The following is a 23,094-nucleotide window of genomic DNA, read 5'->3' as shown; positions in this document are numbered from 1 at the left end:
CACGTGGTTTCTGGATGAAGGTTGTTAACAAACCATAAAGAGTATATAAGTGCTCAGACTTTCCCAGAGTGAGCCTGGGTCACAAATCACAAAGCAAAAACTTCCTTTTCTCAATGCTACCATCATTCAGAGAGCAGCTGAAGGCAGTAACAGGGCAGGAGGCTTCTCCCTCCATTTTCCCACAAACCCACAACCACTTGGGAAGAAAAAGCCTTCAAAACAATAAGCATTTCCTCACAAAAGTCAGGTTGCTTACTTGCATGAAGTGAGCAAGAAGGTCGTCACAGATCTCCATTACAAATCTTGATGTGCTCCTCTCCTGTGTAATGCTTGAAGTACCTTTAAGAGCAAGATTTTATTCTGTTTTAATATATTTTGAATCCTTATTTAAAATATTCGTGCAGCAGCACACAAGTCACCTTCCCACTCCGGGGAATAGACATGCACTACTGCCAGGCTCCCACCTGTTCGACTGCTCTGTGTGTTAGTAGGGCTTGAAAGGGAAATACATGGACCAGCAGGTACACCTTCCTAGAGCCCACAGCCACCCAGGACAACACTCAGCTCCCTGGGAAAGCATACCTACCCAGCACATGCATATTTAACCCACAGTCCTTGATGAGTTCATTTCCTATGAACATTTTGCTTTAAGAAGAAAAAAAGAGACTAACTTCAAGAAGCAATGTGAAAGAGAAGCCTACGACCAATTCAACCAAAGCTATTTACTACTGCCCAATTCTGATTCTTTACATTCATGGGAAGTTTTATTGAAAGCAAATTTCAGGAGCCAAAATTGTTTTTCCCCTTAGTTCCTCTCACCAGGTTAACTATATTCCACTTCAAATAACAGAAGATTAAAAAAAATACAATCACAAGCCACATGGAGTGCTTTTCTCCTCTCTTCCCAGAGCATGAACAGATACTTTGGTGATCCAAAGGAGGAGGGAAGGTCCTTGTAAATCTAGTTGCTGTTTCTCCAATTACACCAGCAGCCTTTTTTAGCAGAAGTAATCCGGACAGAGCAGGCTGGTTTGGTGTAATCTGGAAGGCTGCTGTAATAACTGACAGACAGAAAAGCACAGGGAAGGGCCTGGCAGCTGTATAAAGCTCCCTCCAAGCCCTGAGCCTGTAGAAGTACATCAGCCTCGGCCACCAGCATGACCAGCCAGTCCCAAGGAATCCAGCAGCTTTTGCAGGCAGAAAAACGTGCCAAGGACAAGCTGGAGGAAGCCAAAAAGAGTAAGCATGTGGCCTGGTTTTACTCTCTTTTTCTACTGTAAGCTTTTCAGAAATACAGTGGCCCAAGGAAAAACATTATTTCATCTGTACACATCGCAGATGTGCGCCTATTCTTTCCTATGTGCCACTTCCCTCTCACTTGCATTAGTGCCATGCCTTGACTGCAGCAGGCATTTAACCAGATGCATACTTGGCTTAAATTCTGCGCACGCGTGTCCTTGTGTGTGTGTGTGTGCATGCACGTGTCTCTTTACATTTAACAAGGCTTTCTTTGTTATATTCATCCTGTCAGCTAAATTTATTCTTGCTTTTTCTCTATGCCAATAAGGTCATTGCAGCCTTCTTTAGGTATTTAAACTAGGAGCCTACATGCCTCTAGCTGCCAGCTCCAGAGGATGAGACTATACCACGTATTTCGCTTTATACACATTTTTAGTGTTCATCTTTACTTATGGAAACAAGCATCTTGCCTTTTAATCTCAACAGGGTGTCAAAAAGTATTTGACAAAAAAAAAATGGGATGATGATAATCAAAGTCCTAGTACAATAACAAGAATCACAGAATCACACAGAATTGTAGGGGTTGGAAGGGGCCTCCAGAGATCATCAAGTCCAACCCCCCTAAAGAACTGAGACTGTTTCTATAAAATATATTACGAGCTACCAGCAAGTGATCAAATGTTCAGTTTAGAACAAGCATATCTTGTATAGATAAAGCATGCATAATAGGTATCCAAGAATAAATTCAAACCTTTATATTCTAATCAAATACAAGCAACAAAATAATAAGAAAAGGAAAGCAATATCTCAATTTAAAAAAAAGAAATTGAAACTTTCATAATTCCAGTAAAAGAAGTAATTATGAAAGCAAGAATACCATTCCATCCATCATTTTCTGTATTCACATTTCCTACTGATTTTAACACAAAATACTGTGGCCAGTTTCCTGAACATAGGTTGCAACCACATGAGTCGCTAACTTGCATTAGCCATGACAGATGAATGCTTTTTCATGGAACAATCTTGACTTAGAAACAGGAAGCTTAATGGCATCCTGCAGCACTAAGGTAAAATGGGTGAAGATCATAGAATGGTTTGGGTTGGAAGGGGCCTTTAAGATCGTCTAGTTCCAACCTCCTGCTTTAGACAAGGATACCTCCCACGAGACCAGGTTGCTCAAAGCCCCATGCAGCCTGGCCCTGGACCCCTGCAGGGAGAGGGCATCCACAGCCTCTCTGGACAACCTCTGGACAACCAAGAATGATGCCATGTCCAGCAAGATAGTGTAATAAAGGATTTTGTTCTCCAAGAAAAATAGAAGCTAAAGAAAAATAGTCTATGTAATTTGTATATTCCTTCTACATACCAATCAGCATCATTAATTGTGTGATGTGCTAATTTGTACAGCAGCATGCAGAGAAGTGGAAAAGTCATGTCTGTTCCCTGAGCATCCAGCTGCTGCCCATGCTTTGCAGCCATGCAGAAGCAACAGCATTCTCCCATCTTCAAAAATTTAAAAATTAAAAAAAAAAAAACAACAACAAAAAACAGCTCACCAAAAGGGTGTTTGGGGGTTGCTATTCCAAACTTGAAGTCAAGGAATAATTAGGTAAAAATTCAACCCTTCCACAGCCAGCTGAAGTGCTTTCAATGAGATGTGCTCCCCTTCTGATGCAGGGCAGAGGACATGCATGGTTCCCCAGAGCAAGAAACTGGGTGATCTGTAAGGGCACAACTTCATATGCAGGGAATGAGTAAGGTCTGAACACCAACTGCAGAATCAGTCCTTTAGCTATTACAGATTGACATCACTCACATTTTTGTGTATTTCTGGGTTTGTTTGTTTTTTTAAACAACAAAAAAAGGCAATTTGGCTTTTTCTGAAACATCTAGTTTAAAAGAAGTTGCGTAAGTTAACAAGCCCCCAAAATAAAAAGTATCATTCTAATATCCAAGTAATGACCAAAATGAGCATCTTGCTGAGTTCAGATATAAGCCGAGCTGGGTTTATTCCACTCTGTCTACAAATACACTCTTCTGTCAGCACACAGCCCCACGCACAGCACTCACGATAAGTATGGGGCTTCTTCCAGATAAGCTTCCTTCCAAACCCCTCTGAGTCTGAGTTCTACCCACGCCTACCAGTGCTGCAGTGCAGAGGGAAGAGTTACTCAGCAGCTACAGCAAACAAGCTGTAGAAGTTTTCTTATCAGTAAAAACAGAATACAAATATTTCATCAGTATGACTTCCTCCTCTGTAACTCATCTCCACTCTCACGCATCAGACTGCTCTTGCTGTGCTGGCACAAATTCTCCTTGCTGTCCTTCACTTCAGGTTTTCATGACAATGTCACTGTGCCACTTTTACATGCCTAACTAAACCAGCAATGGTCTAAATAACTTGAGTCAGGGACTAAAGGGGTTTTCCTACTGCCAAATCCTGTTGCACTAAACCAGAATTATTTCAGCAGTCTTGTTCCCAGAGTGATTCAGCAGTTGAATCAAACTGCAAAGTTTGCCTCTGTGTGAGACTAAAATACAAGGAACATCAAACAGAATTAATATATTGAAGTGTAACCAGTTAACCTGCACACAGGTTGGAGAAGCAAGGTGAGGGTGTTCTTCCTCACCTCAGAAGCACCAGCCCTGGCCCACCTCAGACCGGCTGGCATCAGCTGCTGCTGCTCTTGGCCGGGTATCTCAAAGCTCTGGTTGAGAGTGCTGAACCCGTCCTGCCCATGCCAAGCAGCCCTGCCCCTGCTGAACCCTAAATATGACCTCCTTGTCACTGCAAACAGTCTTTGCACAACACCACAGGTTGAGTAAACCAGATTATCCTATTTATGCTGTAATGTGAGAAGAAGGAAAGGCCGGTTGCTCGAGGGTCACAAGGAAAAGTCATTTTCAAGGAAATGCAATTACCAAAAGTACACTCATGCAAAACTGTCAGTGTTTACTGCTGAAACTCACATAATCAGAACAAAATGCAGCATGGACACATATAGGATCATACATAAGCAGGTAATGGGCCTGGCTGTTACTGAAATATGTGCAGCTGTTTGTAATGCAAAATCCACTTGGATCACTGAAACTCACAAATAAATACAATTACAGTCATGAAGCAAAGCAAAAGTGTAGCATTGCAGCTTTTCTTGCTCAACATCCTTTATATCGCCTTCCATATCACATCCTTTGCCATACCAACTGATGTCATTTATACCTGACAATTTATTAACAGTCAATTGGTGAATACACATATGCAAGGCTGAAACCATCAAATCCATTAATAGTGAACAAAAAAAGAGTTTGCTGTTCTCTATCCATTTGTACACTGCACTGCCTTATCTATTATTTTTTGCTTAAGCATAAATTATATCCCTGAGATAACTTATCATCGTCAGAATCAAAATTTCAATTACTGAAAACCCTTTTGGCTAAAAGAAGGGAAAATAATGTGTCACATACACTGGATTTAGCAAAACTTGGATTCCTACAGATTTTTATATCTTGGCTTGAATTTCTAGTTTCCAATACAATGGAAGCCTATATGAAAGTTTTCAAGAAATCATGTTAAAAAAAAAACCACAAATATTAACAAAACATTTAAGAAGAATGATACCAATTACATCCATCATGCTCACTTGGATAATACCCACAACATATTTTAACTAGCAAAAAGCTATATATACACTGATCAGCTGGTTTTACTGCATTTTATTGCAACTGCAAAATAGTCTTTAAAAATGAGCATTCCTAAATTCCATTTAGCAGACAAAAAAACAAAGCAGAGAACAACAGAAACAGTCTTATATAAAGAAAATGTCATTAATTTTTGGCAGCTTATTCATTTGACATTTCTGTGCAGAAATTCAGCTAGAAGCCCAGATGATCTGTTTGAAAACAGAAAGATGATTTGAGCAAGTCAGTTCTGGGGAAGCAAGATAACAGTGTTTAAGCAAATTAGAACATAAAATTTTCAGAAAGATTTAATTTCTACTGCCTTTCTCTTGCAAGATCTTTGAATAAATAAATAAATCACTCTGGTTGCTCTGGATTTAACCAGAGTTATTTCATTAACATTGTGGCAATACCTATGAAGAAGAATATAACCTTTTTTTACGCTACTATTTCCTTCCCACAGATTATGTAAGAGAATATCTAATACAGGGCTGACTTGCTACAGAAAGTTGGTTAAGGTTAGTGTGATTTAACACGAAGCCTGCTGAGTCCCCCTCCTCTCCCTCAGGTACCATATCCACGGCATAGTGGGAAACGGAGCCAGGACAGCTCTGCTCCATTGCTGCTCCCTGTTCTGAAGGATGGGAAAGAAGGAAGGACAAACAGGCAGCAGCAGACCTGGCCCTCACTGTATGCCCCTTGGGGCAAAGGTTTCTTCAAACTTGGAGCTTTCTGCACCTCACCTTTTCAATCCTGGGGTAAATCTATGAAAGACAGGTTGGCTTGCCCATCCTTCCTCTGTTTCTAGCCCACTTTCTGCAGGATCTTGGCTGAATTACCGTGCTCTGCTACCCACGAGGATGTAAGGCTTAATATTAGCTCAGCTGTATGATAGAAAATCCCCCCCAGAAGTTCACTAAGACCTGGAAAAGGCAATTCCTTATTGTACATCTAAGGTAGCAGAGAAGTGGTTAATAACAGACTGATTAATTAATTTTGGTTTGCCTCTAGTGAAACAGCAGGTTAAGCTCTAGTTTCTGCTTAACTTAATCAGGTGCAGCATATGCACTATCGCATATGTTGGCAGTTGCTGCTTCTGTCCACAACATTCTCGAACTAGCAGTAATTTACTCACAGCTTTTCCACTTAATTAAATAGGAAGCAGTAGGTTCCTGCTGTGCCAATCCTAAAGGCAACATGGAAAAAAAAAAAAACAAAAAAAAACAATGGCTACCACCCCCCAGTGACACCCTATGTATTGTGTTTATTCCAGTGTCAGGATCCAGCATGTATGTATATATTCACTTTTTGGTTCACCAGCTGCATTGTGAGAGGTGGATGAACTCCACTTCTATAGTTAGCCTCTCTTTCTATTGTATGCATTTTAAATGGATTCACTTATCTATCTCGTGGCCAAATATGCAACATATTTAGTACAGATGGCCCCCCAGATGGAATTTGAAATTAAAATCCCACCATTTTTGAAATAATTTAATTTACTATAGAGATCCAATTCTTCAGCTGGTGAAATTGGCAGAGCTTCATTTTAGTCACTCCCTCTGATCACAGTTCCAGAGAATCTCCTCCCAGCGCCATTTCTAAAGGAAAACCTCTATATTAAGCTGAACAGCTCTAAATTTGGAGATAAGAGTAAGAGCAAATTGAAAACACTTCTCATCTGGTCCCAAATTTTGTTTCCAGATTGATATCAGGCTTTTACATGAGTCTGCCAGTTAATGATCCCAACACTCCATAGAGTGACACAGAAGCTGAAGGTATCAGCTCCTACCAAGTAAATTCAAACTTTTGGGAGTTAAAATACATCATTATCCCTCTATACAAACTATATTACTTTCATGGCAGGAGAACTCTGAGATGAGTAATAGCCTGCACAGGTGAGTACTCCACTGATGAACTGAAAGGCCGTAAAGCTGTGGGAGCTCCCCATCATTTTCCTCCTTGCTGGAAAACCTCACCTCTCTGCCATAACAAGCCCATCCATGAAATCCAATGGTTTGAGAATCAAAACTTCAAAAAGAAATCCATGTTTCAGGCAAATCTCTGCTCCTGCTCACTGTCCTGCAGATAACAGCTTCTGAAGGGGCCACCAGCTGGGCAAATACTCTACCACTGGATTGGGAATTTTGCCCAGTCAGAAACGTATCAAAAACAATGGTCTTCCTCTCACATTCAGCTCTGTTGTCCCTGCCCAGGTGAAACAGATTGCTACATGTCACACCTGATAAGGTTTCAGAAGCCCAGCACAGGTGCAACCAATCTGACAGAGCCACCTGGAAAAAAAAGGTCTGAAATTGGAATGCACAGCTCCCCAGCTTAGTTCAGGAATGTTCTTTAGGCTTTCCAAAAAGATACTGTTTTCAACTTACTTGCATTTGAAGATTTAAAAACAAACCAAAAGCTTTCTGAAAGTATTGATATTTCTCAGTGACATCAAGTAGGTGGCTACAGTAAATTGATGAAAGGGCATTTCATGCATCAGATTAAGGAACTGTGTTCAGTTGTCCAGTTTTGCGTTATCCTCATTTATGCAAGTAAGCAAGGGATTTTTTATCCAGTTGAGCAAGAGCATCCTCTCCCACCTCTTACGTTCTAGATGCATAGGAGAAAGAGACCAAAGAAATTAAAAAAAAAAAAAAAAAAAAAATCAGCATCAGTCCCAGCAGCTTTAAACATAATGCATCAACTTTCAATGCAAGAGGATTGCTGCCCTATCAGTTAGTGACTTCCTGCAGAACATAGCATAGCAGAGTCCTGTCGAGATTCACCTGACTTTTCCAAGTTTCTACATGCAAAAGATGCACATGTGTAACCATGGCATTGTCATGAGATGCTCAATACTTTCTTTGTATAAAAACTTATCACATGACAATCAATCCTTCTACTTTCATCCTTGACCTAATATCCCTGCGACACCCAAGCTGTGCCTTTTACCTGCTCCTGCAATAACTTATATGGGTTTCATTTTACATACCCTTAGTATTTACCTAAGAACAAATTAAGCTTGTAAACACAAACCTTCCCAGGGGGAAAAGTCTAGTTTTCACTACTGCCTAAAATGCCATTTTTATGTTCATCATCCTATTTAAAAATAAAATGAAAGACTTCACAATAACTTCCATGTTTTTTGTACATTAGTAGAGAATACCATCAGCCTTCTTTTTCTCTTAATCATCCACCTCTGCATTTAACAGATGTTCAGGAAAAAGGGTGGGGGCAAAGAGGACAGAGCCAAGAGGTTGCAGCTCAGTTTGGTAATGGTTAAGATGTATCTTGCAGCACTTTGGAAATCTGCCAGCTCTAAACAGAACCCAGTTGGTGTGGGATGAAGGGATCCTGGCAGCCAATCAATGCAGAAAAACCTTACAAAATAACGTCTTTTCCAATCACTGACAACTAAAATCTGTTATCTGGCTGCTACTATTGCTGATGAAGGGAAGATAGATATTTATTTAAACACAAAGCTGTGATGAAAAAAAATCATTTGTGTTATGAGAAAATGCGTAGTTGCAAAAGGACTTCTGTTGTTAGCAAACCAGCAAGATTTTCATTTTGGTGTGTCCTTTCGTGTAGGGAGCTGATCACAGAAGATGGGTATTTTCACTCTAAAAGAGCCCTACTAAATCCCATTGGCTCTTCTACCAATTCTGTGCAAATGCCACTGCTGCTCACCTTGCTCAAAACTTTATCCAGGAAACTTCTATCCTGATTAAATACTTCTTATGGTGGGAGATGCACCTTTTGGGATAATGTGACAACTGTGACATAAATCTGTGTTTCTTCCCTCTGTTAGGAAAGGGAAAGAGACTGAAGCAGGCCAAAGAAGAAGCCATAGCTGAGATAGACCATTACCGGTTGCAGAGGGAGAAGGAATTCAGGAACCAGCAAACGAGTGTAAGTGAGACCTGTATGGGCTTTTGCAGTAAACCAAACTGTTTCAAAGATCAGGATGTGGACACTCTCACAAACTAACTTGGCTATACTGATTAAACACCTGTCACATGGGCCTCACCTGTGTTGTGCATGTACTTCATTTTGACTTGTAATGCATTTCTACCTGATATTGTGGATTTTAACCACTGAAACTGTCCAGATTCTGTATTATGGTTCACATTTGCCCTTTAGAAAGCATTATCTCCAGTAACAATACTTTCAGGTTCTCCTATAGGAGTGTTTCAGAAAGACCTCGTTTCTGCCCCAAAACTGGAGGTTGAAATAAGGTAGATGTTTCAGTTAAAAATCCCTCTTTCTATTTCTGTTCCACTTGAGCTTTTTAACTGCATACAACACTGCATCTTTGACGAACTGAAATCACCCAAGCTTTGGGGTTTTTCACATCTTCCTAGTAACAACTGTCTGGATATTTTCATATCTGAATTGCAATTTGTATTATATATTTATGGCATCTTGCTGTCATCTCTGCCATTTTCATAAATTTTCACCAAAAAAATTCTCTTTTTGCTTGGCAACCTCCCTCATATGGTTTTCTTCTTGTTTCCTCCCTGTTTGTTTTGTTCAAAGGAAAGAAAACTCTGTTCAAAAGCAGCAACAACAAAAAAGCCAAGGAGGTCAAATAAAAACTGCCATATAAATATATTATTTCAGACATATTTCACATAATACATTTCCCAGCAGAGACCATAATTTTTAGAACATACACAGCAAGTTTCCTGTATACACTGTCAGTCTCCAGACACACTACCAGTCTGCCAGGCCAGGTGGAGTTGTCTTATACAAACAACTTCAGATTTTTACTGATCCTAACAAAGTAAAAATGCATCTAAATGTCTTAAATTTCTCAACCAAACCAAACTTCTTGGTTTAGTCTGACATACATAGCAGAGGAGAAAAAAACCTTTGTTTTGGTGCAGTCACTATTTTCATCATAAACAAAACTTAAGCTGCAAGCAGAGGCCATTGTTTGACAACTGAGCATGTTATACAAGCAGGCCAGAGCATGTATTCTCCTCAAATGAGAGCATGCTGTACAAGATCGCTGCAGTCCTGCTTCAAGTTCCCTGGCCCCATTATTCTGAACATTTAGCTACCCCAGAGCAATGTCATCACTTTTAACCTGCATTTGGAAGGCAGTGAGGAGTTCCAGGCAACCCAAGAAGGTCTGACACCCAGCTCAGTTTGCTGGCTTGTGTATTCAGACACTAATATAATTTTCGGTCAGTCTCATTTAATGCTGTTTCTCATCTTACTGTGTGTTGCTGTATCCTTACTGGGGTAATTTTTCTTGTCCCTTGAGATGTTCTGCATCAGTTCAAAATGAACAGTGACAAAAAAAGTAATGATTAACATGAGGTTATTGTGACGAACAGCAAGATTTTGTTTTCAGAAATAATAACTTTTCAAAAGAGACATACAAAATTGAAGTTCAGAGCCCAAATTATTTTGATGGTGCTCGTGATGTTGCACTCAGGTCTGAGGTCACTGAACTCTGGCAATGTGAACACTGGTTCCAAGCCTGTGCTGTCAGAGACAGAGTAATGTTTTGGCAACTTTGGAATGCCTCTAACATAAAGCCAGTGTGGGCAAAATGATGGACGGACTATAAAGGTCAGAAGAAATCACAAACTAAACAGAACATTGCCTGGATCCTGATAAGAATTCAGAAGTGGAGTGGAAATAAAAGATGAAAAATAAGATTAAGAATCAACCATCTCAGATCAGTATTAGCACAAAGCAGGAGAGCAGGTTCCTGATTTAGAGAAACTCTTCTTATTATAATCCTCTTCTTGAGGTTTTGCAAAAATATTTAGTAGCTGGATAACATGCAACCATCTGGGATCTCTAGAAAGTTATTTTCCCCAGTGGAAAAAATCAGCTTCATAAATCTGGTTTAAGCTGTACAATCTTTCCCACATGAGACCCTTACAACTTGTCTAAAAGCTAAAATAAAATGCCAACTAAAAATAGTTACTACAGAAAATGATACTCTTTTCCCAGTGTTTACTATTGTGTCTACATCCTGTATTTCTTCCAAATCAGAAAATGTTTTACATCTGGATTGCAGACAAACTTCTTACTATGTTGCCAGGTACAGATAATTGCAAATATGATTTGTGCATAAGGAGATCATAGTTCAGCTGCCTCTCCTTCTTTCAAGTACTAAGTTGGGCAGAAATCATATGGAAAATACAACTAATGACTCCTCCCGTTTGAGGTCATCCTCTATGTACCCCTTCTACCATCACAGGTTAGTCCAGCTGCTAGTCCACCCCAGAGAACTGTGGCAGGAACAAGGAGAATATGTTATTTATTACTTTCTTACTCTATGTGCAGAAATGTCTTCCGTTCTTCCCCGTGGAATTCTCCAGCTGAAAACAAAATTGTCTCTCAGTATCTGAAGGACTTGTCCATAAGGGAAGAATGCAAGAGATGTTGGGGCAGTGGGGGAGGAGGAACAAAGCCACAGATTTGGAACGTGTGCATCTGTTTATAACATAACCTTGCTAAAATGTTCAGCGAGTGGAGAGTCAATTAAATTCTAAGCGAATGTCCTGATATTAACTGTGCCAGAAGCTGTCTGGTACTTTGCCAGATAAGAAAATGTAACATTAAAAGACCTTGTCTGAGGCCTGTTGAGGGTTATACATCGGTAGCTGCTGAAGACATTTCAAATACTCTGAAACTCCAACAATGCATTTTCGGGAAGGCTTTCCCATGTTTTGCTCCTTAGCTGTGCTTGCATTCATTCTGAGTGAGGCCAAATGAAGCACAAGAGTGCTGAAACTTAGTTGACTAGTCATTAAAACAAAAAATAAATAAAATGAATGGTTAAAAGACAAAACACGTACAGCATTGTCCCCACAGGGAGCTGGGAAATTTGCATTACATGGGAGATTCCTATTGCTAATGAGCATATGAAAGAGTTGCCTTTAATTCTGTTTTCATATGTACGGTTCAACCTAGATCATACCCTTACTGTTAGAAAACAGTGTGACATGTTTGCATTATGTTTATGCTAGATGATAAAGAGAAGTACAATAAACATAGTCATGCATAATGCCTGCTTTGCTTAGAGGACTTCTGCTTTTCCAGGTAATGGGCTCCCAAGGTAACCTCTCTGCTCAAATAGAAGAGCAAACAACAGAAACCATCCGAAATCTCACCAGCAGCTACCAGAAGAACAAGGAGAGCATGATGAAAAAGCTTCTGAACATAACATATGATGTCAAGCCCGAACTCCACCCAAACTTCAAATATGCAGCTTAAGATCAACTATAGCTAGAGGAAGGTTGTTTGTAAAAAGTAACCTTGTTTCTTAATAACCACAGATAGTTCCTCCTCTATTGTTTCTGAATGTGTGAGAGAAAACACTAAAGCCAGAAGCATACAGTTCCACAAAGGTTTTGATGTGATGACAACCATGCAGGGTTTCACAAGCATTTGTTGGAATAGTGTTGTTCCCTGTTGATAGCCAAGCCCCTGTCATTTGGACAGGTGCAAGTCAATAACTGCAGAAGAAATGATTATTTGACACCAGCAGCTTTTCAGTGGGAGTCTTTTTCATATCAAATGTTCTGTACTAAACGGGTTGTTGCATAATGTCTGTTTCTCTCAATCTTTAGTGTACTTCTAATTTTTTTAATACTAATTTAAAGCAAAATATAGATATCTTGGGCAGAATTATGTTCAAAAAGCCATATTCAAAGTATCATCCTGTTGTTTAAATACATCATGGGCTTTATTATAGGGTTTTCAAGTCTGAAAAATGACAACAGCAGCAATCATTAATAAATTTGCCTATATTCAAGGTGCACTCTAGCATGCCCATCATTACCTATACAGTTACACCAAAAGTACAGAAATCCATCAGCTCAGACCATACCTCTGCTATGCTAACTAGTCCCTTATTCCACAAGAAGTTCATGGAGATCCAGTCGGTCAGGGCTCACTTACTGTTACCTGAAGTGACCCTGAGTAACACTTCTCTGCACAGTGGCACAGATTTCCCTTCATATATATTTTTCTGAAGTTAGTGAAAAAAAATATCGTCTGGTTGCTTTAAGTTGAAGCCCATTAAATCTGATGGCAGGCTGAGGGAACGTACTGATGGAGCGGGGAGGAGTTGGCACACACCTGCATTGTGAAACCTATAAATGCTTTGTCTTCACTACAAAATTACACTGGATTAGAAAATAAGCTTGAGAAATTGAGAAGACTGGCAAACAATTGCCACGATTTTCACTCCACGCAGACACAGACAAATCATTTCAATTTCATGGCAACTAGTCATAGACAATCTCTTGTTCCAGGGAGGTTTACAGAGCTGACACGCTGTCATGTGTAAAATGACCATAAAGCTGTAGTCAACTTAATGTCAGCAAATGTGACTCCTCAAGGCTGTGCCTGATGCTATACAATCTCACAGCCCTGATTGTTACAAGCTCCCGTGCTTGATTATGTTCTCTGGAGACAGCACAAGGATAAAGGGGAATGGGAAAGAGACCAGAAATCCTACTGACATCAGCTCATTCACATAGAGTGCTTTGAATCAAGTTGCGATCGGGTTTGACTTACTGAGGGGATGAAGGAGCCCCAGTCCCAGCCCAGGAGCCCGAGTCAGTGCTGCACCCTTCTACAGGCATGGGCAGCCAGAATGGCGTCGGCGCACAAACCTCCAGCCTGCACTGCAGTCCCAGCACGCTGCTCAGATGTGAAGCATATGTCTTCTGTGAAATTAAATTAATATTGAAAAGTGATCATTCTGAAAGGAAACAGCATAAGCCAAAACACAGCCTGAACTCCACACTAAGAAAGTATCCTCCACACTGAAGGAACATTCAGTGTCAAGATGACTGGCTTCGGTTTGACCCCTTAGCAGTTACTGCCAAATAACCTGACTTTTCTAAAATGGAAAAAGATAGTGACTGGCAAACTGATTCCAAATTTGGCTAAGCCAAAGCAAAGACGGGGGTGGAACAAAGAATTTATTTGAAAATCTAAGGCTTTGAGGTGTGGAATAAGTGATAGTAGGAAGCCTCAACATAATTAGGTGGCAGTACTTTCTGCTTTTGTTTGGTGATCTAATACTGAAATTATTCCTGTGGCAAGAAAGCAGGCACAAGATCCTGCAGTGATTCTGTGGTGGGAGGATGTGACTAGATAGCAAAGAAATTACTTTCCTTTGATTCCTTACCCTCTTCCTACCTTACATAACTGTACCAACATTTTGGGGGCAGGAGAAGTTATTTCTTAAATTTTTCAGCTGTATTCTTCTCCACCTAAATGTTTAACTGCCAGTGCAAGTAGCACTGTACAGCATGATCTCCCCAGGCACTTGTTGATGTAATCAGCACTGCTCCACTTGCCCTCCTGGACTACCTCAGCAGCTTTCCACCAGTGATCACCTACTTAAGACATCCTTCCTTTCTCCCATTCTTGTGAAAGTCTCCCCTGTCACCAGCTGCTCCTCTTGTGAAGCTCTCGTCCTTGTTTCAGGCTATTCAGCACCTTCCAGAGCTAATGGCCACATACACATCTTCTCTAAAAGACATCTTCCTGTGAATGCAGCCCTCTGACAGAAAGACAAGTGGCACAGCAGAGGCCACTAGGAGTAGGAGACGTGCTGTCTGGAGGGAAAGATGCAGCTCTGTGTGCACACACCTCCTCCAGACTCACTCTCTGCATGCTTTATTAATGTCAATATGGCCAACTACACTAAAAACTCATTTGAAATACAGGGAACAGACAAAGCAGTTAAACTACTTGAAGCCCAAATGAGGCTGCTCATGCCAGCCTACCCAGTCTGTTCAATGCCAGCTCTCACACAGTTACACTGTGAATGCAGCAATGACCTAGCCATACCCTCTCTTTCCTCCATACCCGAGAGGGAAATTGGGTCTTAAGTGCTTAAGCTTCCTGGATGTGATATATTTGAACTGTGGCCACTATGAAGAGCTACCACTCATGAAAAATGAAAATAATTCATTATGTTTAGCAGCTTGCTACTGAGAGAGAAATCTGAGCATTGAGCACTCTGTGTATTTAGACTAAGTTACTACATTCAATCCTACTTCTGGATGGGGATGGTGTGGTTGTGTTGCTGCTTTTGGCTGTGCAGAGGTAAAGGCCAAAGTAGACTTCATTTAAGTTGGCAAGAACCTTTTTTAAATGAAGAGTTGCATCGATGGAATATTGAAGAGCCAAGAAAACGTCTGCTGAATTTACAAGAGCACAAATATCTTGTATGCAACATTCAAGTTTTCAGAACAATGGCACACAGTCATTCCAGTGTAAAGAAAAATAGAAGAAACGAGGTTTAATTTAAAAATACTCTTAAATGCATTTCAAATAAATAAAGTATAACTGCGTACTCTGTATCATCAGTTACCTACTAGGGATGACCAAAAATGACTGTATAGATCACCACTTGAGGTTTGATGCAACATCAGTTAGGTGGTGCCTGCAACACCTCCATTCTGCTCAGCACTGGACCCTTCCCATAGCTTAGTGCTCCCAGTTCACCCCCAGCCCGTGCACAGGGTTGTATACTTGTGCTGGAAGGTGAAACAGGGCCCAGCTACCATCCATAACCTGATGTCCCCCCCAGGAGGCCCTGCAGGCTCCAAGGAGCTTCCAGCCTTCGCAGCACCCTGATGAACTCATACCTGACATGTACTAATGCAGTTACCAAATAAAGTGGCACAATGTTAACAAATGGCACAACAGAAAGTCATAAATAGATTCTTGCTTGGTAATTTCTTTTTCATTAATAACTCTGAAAACAGGGTCTAAGAAAATACCTGAAGAGCTGTTGTGAAGAATTCAGTCTCTCCAACCATGTTCCTGCCATGGAAACCAGCTGCCTGCCAGCAGAGCACCATCACAGCATGCTATCATAAAGTGTAGACAGTGGGCAGCTATAGTCTAAACCTGGTAAAGATTTTGGTGTAAGAGCAGCAATTCCAGCTCTATTCTGTTCCAGAATACACTACAGGCAAATGGCAATTAAGCAAGAAACACAAATGCTTTGTTATGTTATATTCTTCTTCGTGTATACAATACATATACTTCACAGTGGTTTCCTCCAACTCATCGAAGGAAAAGAGGAAATGCCTACTATACAATACACAAGTGTCATATATTCCTGCCAAGCTCACAGTGGCCTCTTCTTCACAGATTTGATTATTCCTCATTTTATGGCAGAATAAGGCACTTCAAACTCTAAGTCTTCCCCGAGGAATGTTAACGCTTGTTAGAAGTACATGACCCAACCAGCAGTACTACAAAACACTTGGAAAATGTTACATTGGAGTACTATTAATACACTCTATTGCACTTACAGGACATGACTGCATGTGGAAAATCTGATTACTTGCAAGCTTATTAACTTACTGAGATTCCTCATTGCTTTTAAGAAAGACAGGCCACAAATGAGTTACCTAACTCAGGGCAATTCCTGAAAGTCGTCTCTTACTCAAACACTTTATTTATTTACAAGCATACCAGACTCCCAACTTCTTACTGAATTTTCCACACTGCTTTTAGAAATACTGAAATTTTCTCTAAAGAAAGCTAGTTTGGATGAAGTTAAATACCACGACAGGCTATGTAGAACCATTGTAAGAAAATCATCTTAGACTCAATTGTCAACTGCTGGGAATCAGCACAAGTGGGGTAATACCAGTGAAGCATTTTTGGAGTATTTTTTCTGAGCTCTGCATCTGCATATAGCTCAGGCACTTAACAGGCATTGCTGCTCCAGAATGCCCAGAGAGTTCTGCTGCTCCTCAGTAGTGTTTCTCACACTGGAATCAGTAAGAGAAACACTTTATTCTGGAGGGGGTTGCTAGACTAACAAAGCCCAAGAAAAGCAACCATGTCCACAGTCACTACTTTTGCTGGACTAATATATGCAGCCGTTTCGACTCCCAAAACAGCAGAGCATGCTGTCAATGAAACTGGCTACAGAATACAACACAGAACTAAAGCAAATTTCAAGTCTCAATAAAACTAACATTTTCTGAGAAAACCTTAATGATTTTTTTTTCCAGTCAGATCAAGTTTTAAACTATGGTGTTGTATTATTTTCCAATGAGAATAACTAAGAAGCAGAACTTACCGCAGAACTCAATGCAGTGCTCCTCAGGATACTGATTGTTTCAACTGAAAAAAAATGAGATGACCACGGTCAATGTAACATGAACATTTGTCACAGCTTTGATCTATACAGAAATTCAATAATGCCACAGTACAACATGGTGCTTTAAAATTGTGATTCACTTGGTTGAGATGATTTGCTCGAGCACTAAGACCAATATTTATATTCTTTGGTGGTTAAGAAAGATGTCATATTCTAGAGAAAATATGTTCCACGCAGAACCATGTGGACTTGTCAGCAAACATGGAATGCAGTCATATTTACTAATGTGCTATTAATTATTTTGTGGATAGTAAAGTTGCATCCCTGACCGGCTTCAGAGTGAAAGTATCTTTCCCTGCAATGGTTTGCAAACACGTATCCTACACACAAACATTCCAGTTTTTCCCAAAATCTTCGGCAGCTTTTCAATTAAACTTGAGATTCATTCTCTAATATCAGCTGGAAAAAGATGAAATTAGATGTGCGCTAGCCAAGGCAGTGTGTAATTAAAATTCAAAGCACTAACAAAAACTGTACTTTGCTGTTTATAGGTGAGATGCAGGCATAAAGTTTAATGAGCCTCTTTGTTTTCTCACCCCCTTGCGACTTGTTCCAACTCTTAACTATTCCTTTGCCTTGTAAACCTCAGGTCCATGAGAGGTGAGGACCAGCCTGAAGGTGCATAACATAACGAGCATGTCTGAGTTTATGTTACACTGCCTCGCTTCCGCTTTGCTGCTCCTGTGAGCCTGGAGTCTTGCAGAGTACTAACAGCAACAAAGTTCAGAAGTCATCCAATAAATTGGCACTGATACAGTTACAAATGTCTGCACATCCAAAACATTAGTAGTACATGCACAAGCGTTTGCTGACCTTATAGGCTACTGCTGGAGTTCAGAATTCAGTGTCTCTGTGAAAGAATTGGGAATTGAAAGAGCAGTCTTAACAGACTTATCAACTAAAGGAAGTGCACTGCAATGACATGGGTTGGCAAGGAGGTCCAGCTCTTGACTTAAAACCTCCGGCTAATGCCCTAAATAAATTGTTAGAGGCGCCTCTGCACTGCAGTAGCTTTTGCCGACCACAGCAGTACTCTGTGTTTTTTTTCGAATACATTCATGAGGCAGAGAAGGTCTGTTTTCCAAAAATCACACAGAGGTGCTGCCATAACAAACAGACTTGAAATCATCCCTCTGTAACCCACAATACTGAATTCATCTCCCTTTCACAGGGTTATTCCTGAAAATACACATATCTACTGCACCAAAGATGTCAAAGCACTATCACCAACACACTTAAAACCATATCATTCTATTTTAATTCATTCTGAAGGACTAGAAACATACACTAACACCAAACTGATCTGGCATTGTTTTTTAATTAAAGGCTTCAATTTAACAAGTCTGACCCGGACTACGAATTCTGAGCCTCCTACTTCCAAGCTGTCTTCACATAAACACTGGCTGCCCATCTACAGCACAATCTGAGCCAGTTCTGAACTTGTAGATTGCTCTCTACCACCTGACTCTAACAGGTTGTACAAAGCTGAGTCTAATTGCTCAATCAGAGGTGGAAATTATCAAAGTTCTCAACAAACCTATAATGTATTGTGTTTAATTACAACATGTTCATCTCTAAGCATACCATTGTACTGTTGGTGGACAGACTAATCTACCATAAATATGAAGAAGGCAAAATCTACTGCTTTTCGACTACTGCTGTCTAATCTTAATAAAATAACGATGTCTATAAATAATTAGATGTCGGAAATAAGGGTACTGTTCTAATTCTGCCCTTGTCTTTTTTTATTTGACTCAGTATTTCAAGAGAGAGTGATCCAATGGCCTCCAGTTCTGACCTTTATCAAGTATTCCCGAGTTCTGCAGCTCAGCTTTTCTAATCTTAGCTTGACTCCTCTTCAGTGACCCCCCTTCTTACAGACTTCCCAATTACCTCAATATTCACAGTATTCCCTAAAGCGCTACTACACGAAACACTATTATCTCTTATCTATTTTATCTATTAACCTTAGGAACACCAGCAAGCTATTACAGGCAATCACTGTGCTTAGAGAAAAAGAACAGAAAAGGGGCTGTGCTTTAAAGCTGTATGTGAAAATAGTTTGCATTTAGGCTACATTTTGAATTTCTTCTGAAGGAAAATGAACTAGATATTTCAGAAGCAGAGCCAATGTATTGCAGTTAAGCCTTTCAGCTGTTTTGCATTCAAATGAAGTACTCATATTTTTTTAAAAGATGTTTCGACTTGCTTGCATTTTTTTCCACATGCTTTCTGCTGCTCACTCCTCATGGAGAGCTCTTCAGAAGGCAAGTGCCACCTGGGGATAAAGATGTGCTCTAACTGAAGCCCCATAGCCTTCCACCCAGGTTGACTGTCAGGTTTCTCAGGTGGTGATGCTATGCATCTGCTTGGGGATGGGAAGCAGAGGAGCAGAATGCTTTGCAAGAAATAGACAGTTTGAGATTGAAGGAGCAGTCAGAACAGAATAGCATGAGACACTAATAGCATGAGACAACAGTTAAAGCTGGAGGAGAGATCTGCAGGAACAGAGATCATCTCCACTTGCAGAACCAGTGAATTATTTACTTACTTTCTAGACAAAAATTTTTGGTGTCTTCTGAAAACTGAAATTCAGAAATAGCATCTGAGAAGACAGTTGAGATCAGTCTTTCTCACTCTCCAGTCATTTGTTTGGCTGTTTTAATTGCAGAATTGGCCACGTGATCACAGTGGGTAACAGTGCTGATTTCAGATGAAAGGAGAAATTATTTTTGTTCCAGAAACAAATTCAAAATACAAAATTTTGATCTTTCTGTTGTTGTTACTCCTACTTTTTAAGAAGGAACAAAAAAATGCAATTTTCCATTTTTCCTAAAAGCTCCAAAGACTTCTGAAAACTACTTCTGATTTTGAGAGGCAGAGGAGTAAAAAGACCTTTAAGCATGAGGAGAAAGAAGAATCCGTGGGGCTCCTCTTTACACATGGGATGAGATTTCAAAAGCACCATTCCTGTTCAATCTTCTTCAGAGTCACACAGCCCCAAAGTGCTCAGTGTGATTCAGAGGTGCTGAAATCTTCCAGGGAATAAATAAAATAATAAACCCCAGGTATTTCGTGCTTTCCACATTTTACAGCTGTTGTTTAATCACAGAGTTAAATTTTCTCTTAAAGCAAAGCCCACAGTGAATTCTCTTCCCGACTTGATCTCAGCGCTAATTCTGTCTCTAATCAGTAGATGGCACCATGAATTCATCGTACGGGATGGAGACCAGAAAGAAGAAAAATTTCATCCCACCAAAAGAGCATACACCCAATCTGACACACAAAGACCAGGAATTAAATTCGGAGGGTACACCTTTCTCCTTATGTCACTCTTCCAAAAAAATAAAAGCCGTGCAGCATGCTGCGTTATGCGCTGAGACACAGTCAGCCTAACGCGTCCCCAGCTTGCCCTGTCACTGACCTACATTGCCTTGTGACTTCCTGTGAGATTAAAAACAAGAAAGATAACCTTTTCTCCATCCTCCCTAGCTCTGAAGAGCAGCACCACCAGAGCAGGCCTTTTCTCGGCTGGAATAAGTCAGGAACGACCACCTGCAAGAACCAGCAGGCAGGGCTGGAGATCCAGCCCCACAGTTTGACCTCGCTTGGGGCTTCTGCTCCATGGGCAAAGCCCCATTAGCTCTGATACTGCAGCATTCTGTAAGCTAACCACAGCTTGTTGGCAACTGTAAGGTGGACTACAGAGAGGTGGAGAGAAGTTTACAAGCCACTCTCTGCCATGCAAACTGCAACACTTCTACCTGGAATTGTAGAGGCAGCCCCTACCACATTGTTCAGCAGTGCCCTTTGACTCTAAGGAGCACAATGTGAGGCCAGCCATTACCACAGCAGTGCCTGCCTGCCAGGAGGCAAGCTCTGCACAGAGGAGCAGCTCAGCCCACCTGGTCCTGGTTGTCCCCCTTCACTCCTGGCCTGGCCAAGCTCACCCTAACCAGTGCCGTGGAACAACTGGTTTGCCAGCAGCACTTGCCTGGCACCTCCTCGTGCCCACCCTGCTGTGTAGGGCTGTCCTGGCAGGTGCACAGCATAGAGAAGCATGCGCAGAAGCAAGCAAGAGACACGCAAGATGTGCTCAGCCCCATCAAAAACCTACTGCCTCAAACGTGGGCTTTCCGTGCCCATACTTATGAACAGTGAGTGTGAAAATTCTGTCCACCCATCTGTTACTTAAGGTTTCTCTCTTTTGCTGCCTATTAGAACTCTTCCCTACATTGTCTTCAGCAGCACAAACCACACAAGTGAAATCTGTAGGATCAGTAAGTACGCGTGGACATCATCTAAGCACTGTAACAATAACTTCAGTGCTATGGACCTCCAGCTCCATATATACTGCTCTCAGTGAGCAGTAATAAAAACCTGCAGGAATAGAAGCACTGTTCTGAGAAGCAATAGCTCTACCACACAAAACACAGAAATACTGCCCACAGAGAAAAAGAGTTCAGACAACAATCAAACCACGGCACAGAAGCAACATTTGAAGACAGAGCAAAGTAGCACAGGAGAGAAAAGAGAAGCCTACCTCACACAGCATGGTGCCATCTGGTCTCAGGCCATGGAGGAGGTGCCATGTATCCATCCCCTTGGGGCTCACAAGCCCTCTCTCTACCTGGCCAACCCTCACTACTTTCCCAGACTACCTAGCAGACGTGGCTCAGGAATTACCAGCACCATTAGCAGTGACACCATTGATTAAACATGAGCAATACCAGCTTGGGTTTTGCCTCCAGTCAGTGCTGGGTAATGGCACAGCACAAAGGCCCCGCCTGTAGGGTGAGAAGGGCCGCCTGTTGCCTGTCCCTGGAGCAAGGTGCGAGGAGGCTTGACTGAGATGGCATCAACTGCACTGTCAGAAGCCATAGTCTCAGGAAAAAGGCAGAACAGTGGAGATTAAATTACAGCACAGAATCAAAGAATGACTCTCCCCAGAGGCTGGGACAGTCCAGGCTTTCCTGCAACACCTGCTAGGGGCACGCAGGAGGGCCTGGAGCTGCCCCTGGGGAGCCCTGGCAGCCACAGGCTGAGGGGCAGCCTGCAGACACAGCTGCAGGACAGCAGGGCCCAGAGCCAGGCACTGGGCTGCATGCCCGCTTCTCGGCCTGCTGTCACGGGCTGAAAAACAACTGTGTGCCCTATGGCTACTTAGGACATGATCACCCTTTCCTCAGGCTGCTTCTCCAGCTCACACAGACTAGTAAAGTATTTTTTTTGCATGAGAAGGAGACAATGAGAGACACGATTTTCACCTGAGAGAGAGCCTCAGCTGCAGCCCAAACACCTGCATAGCCATATTTTCCACATGCGAGGACAGAGCTGGGCCAGGGAAGGCTCAGCAGTGCCTCAGGCCACACAGCAAAGTTATGAAACAAAAACAACAACCTGCTTGAAAATCAGTCTGAAATACAGCAACCTACAACTTCTGCTCAGCTCAGACAAACAAAAACAAGGGTTAGCATTACACAATGCAGCGGTGGGGAAGAAGTGGCCAGCAACAATATCAACAAATTTATGCAATCATTCACATTTGTTATCAATACGAGACTGCTTTCCTGTAGACTTTCTTTCTCATCAGGCATCTATAAATTTTCTCTCAGCTTCAAGTTGGACAAAAGCTTTTCAAAGCTAGCTGTTCAAAAGGGAAAAACTATTCTCTTCAACATAGCTTTGGGAAAACGTTATTTGTGCTTCAGTGTATTAGCAATATACCACTACGAATTGCACTTAGCAAGAAAAGCTAGTGACCAAAATACGTCCTTGGGATGCCCAGAGTATGTGGCTCCTTGTGGCTGCTGCTTCCAAAAGGGAAGCACAGGGCAGCCACCACCCTGCTGCCACCCCTGCATCCACCATGCTCCTTCCACAGCAGACAAGCCTACAGCATCACTACTCTCTGGTTCTCAGAACTGCTGATATCCCTGATTTTATGTGCACCTGCAGCTGGCTGTTGTTTAGACAGCTTTTGTATTATTACAGGGTAGCCA

General features: G+C 41.4%; 1 protein-coding gene across 1 annotated transcript; it reads left to right on the top strand.

Annotated features, from left to right (window-relative positions):
- The first annotated feature begins 959 nt into the window (after positions 1–959).
- Positions 960–12,957, top strand: ATP6V1G3 (ATPase H+ transporting V1 subunit G3). Its single transcript, XM_031595505.2, has 3 exons — positions 960–1,239; positions 8,729–8,829; positions 11,986–12,957. Exons 1-3 carry the CDS (start codon positions 1,158–1,160, stop codon positions 12,157–12,159), a joined length of 357 nt encoding a protein of 118 aa, XP_031451365.2. The 5' UTR covers positions 960–1,157; the 3' UTR covers positions 12,160–12,957.
- Positions 12,958–23,094: the final 10,137 nt, after the last annotated feature.

The sequence above is a fragment of the Phasianus colchicus genome, chromosome 9, assembly GCF_987193195.1.
Source record: "Phasianus colchicus chromosome 9, bPhaCol1.hap1.1, whole genome shotgun sequence".
Classification (NCBI taxonomy): Eukaryota; Metazoa; Chordata; class Aves; order Galliformes; family Phasianidae; genus Phasianus; species Phasianus colchicus.
This window is presented reverse-complemented; position numbering and strand designations above follow the sequence as displayed.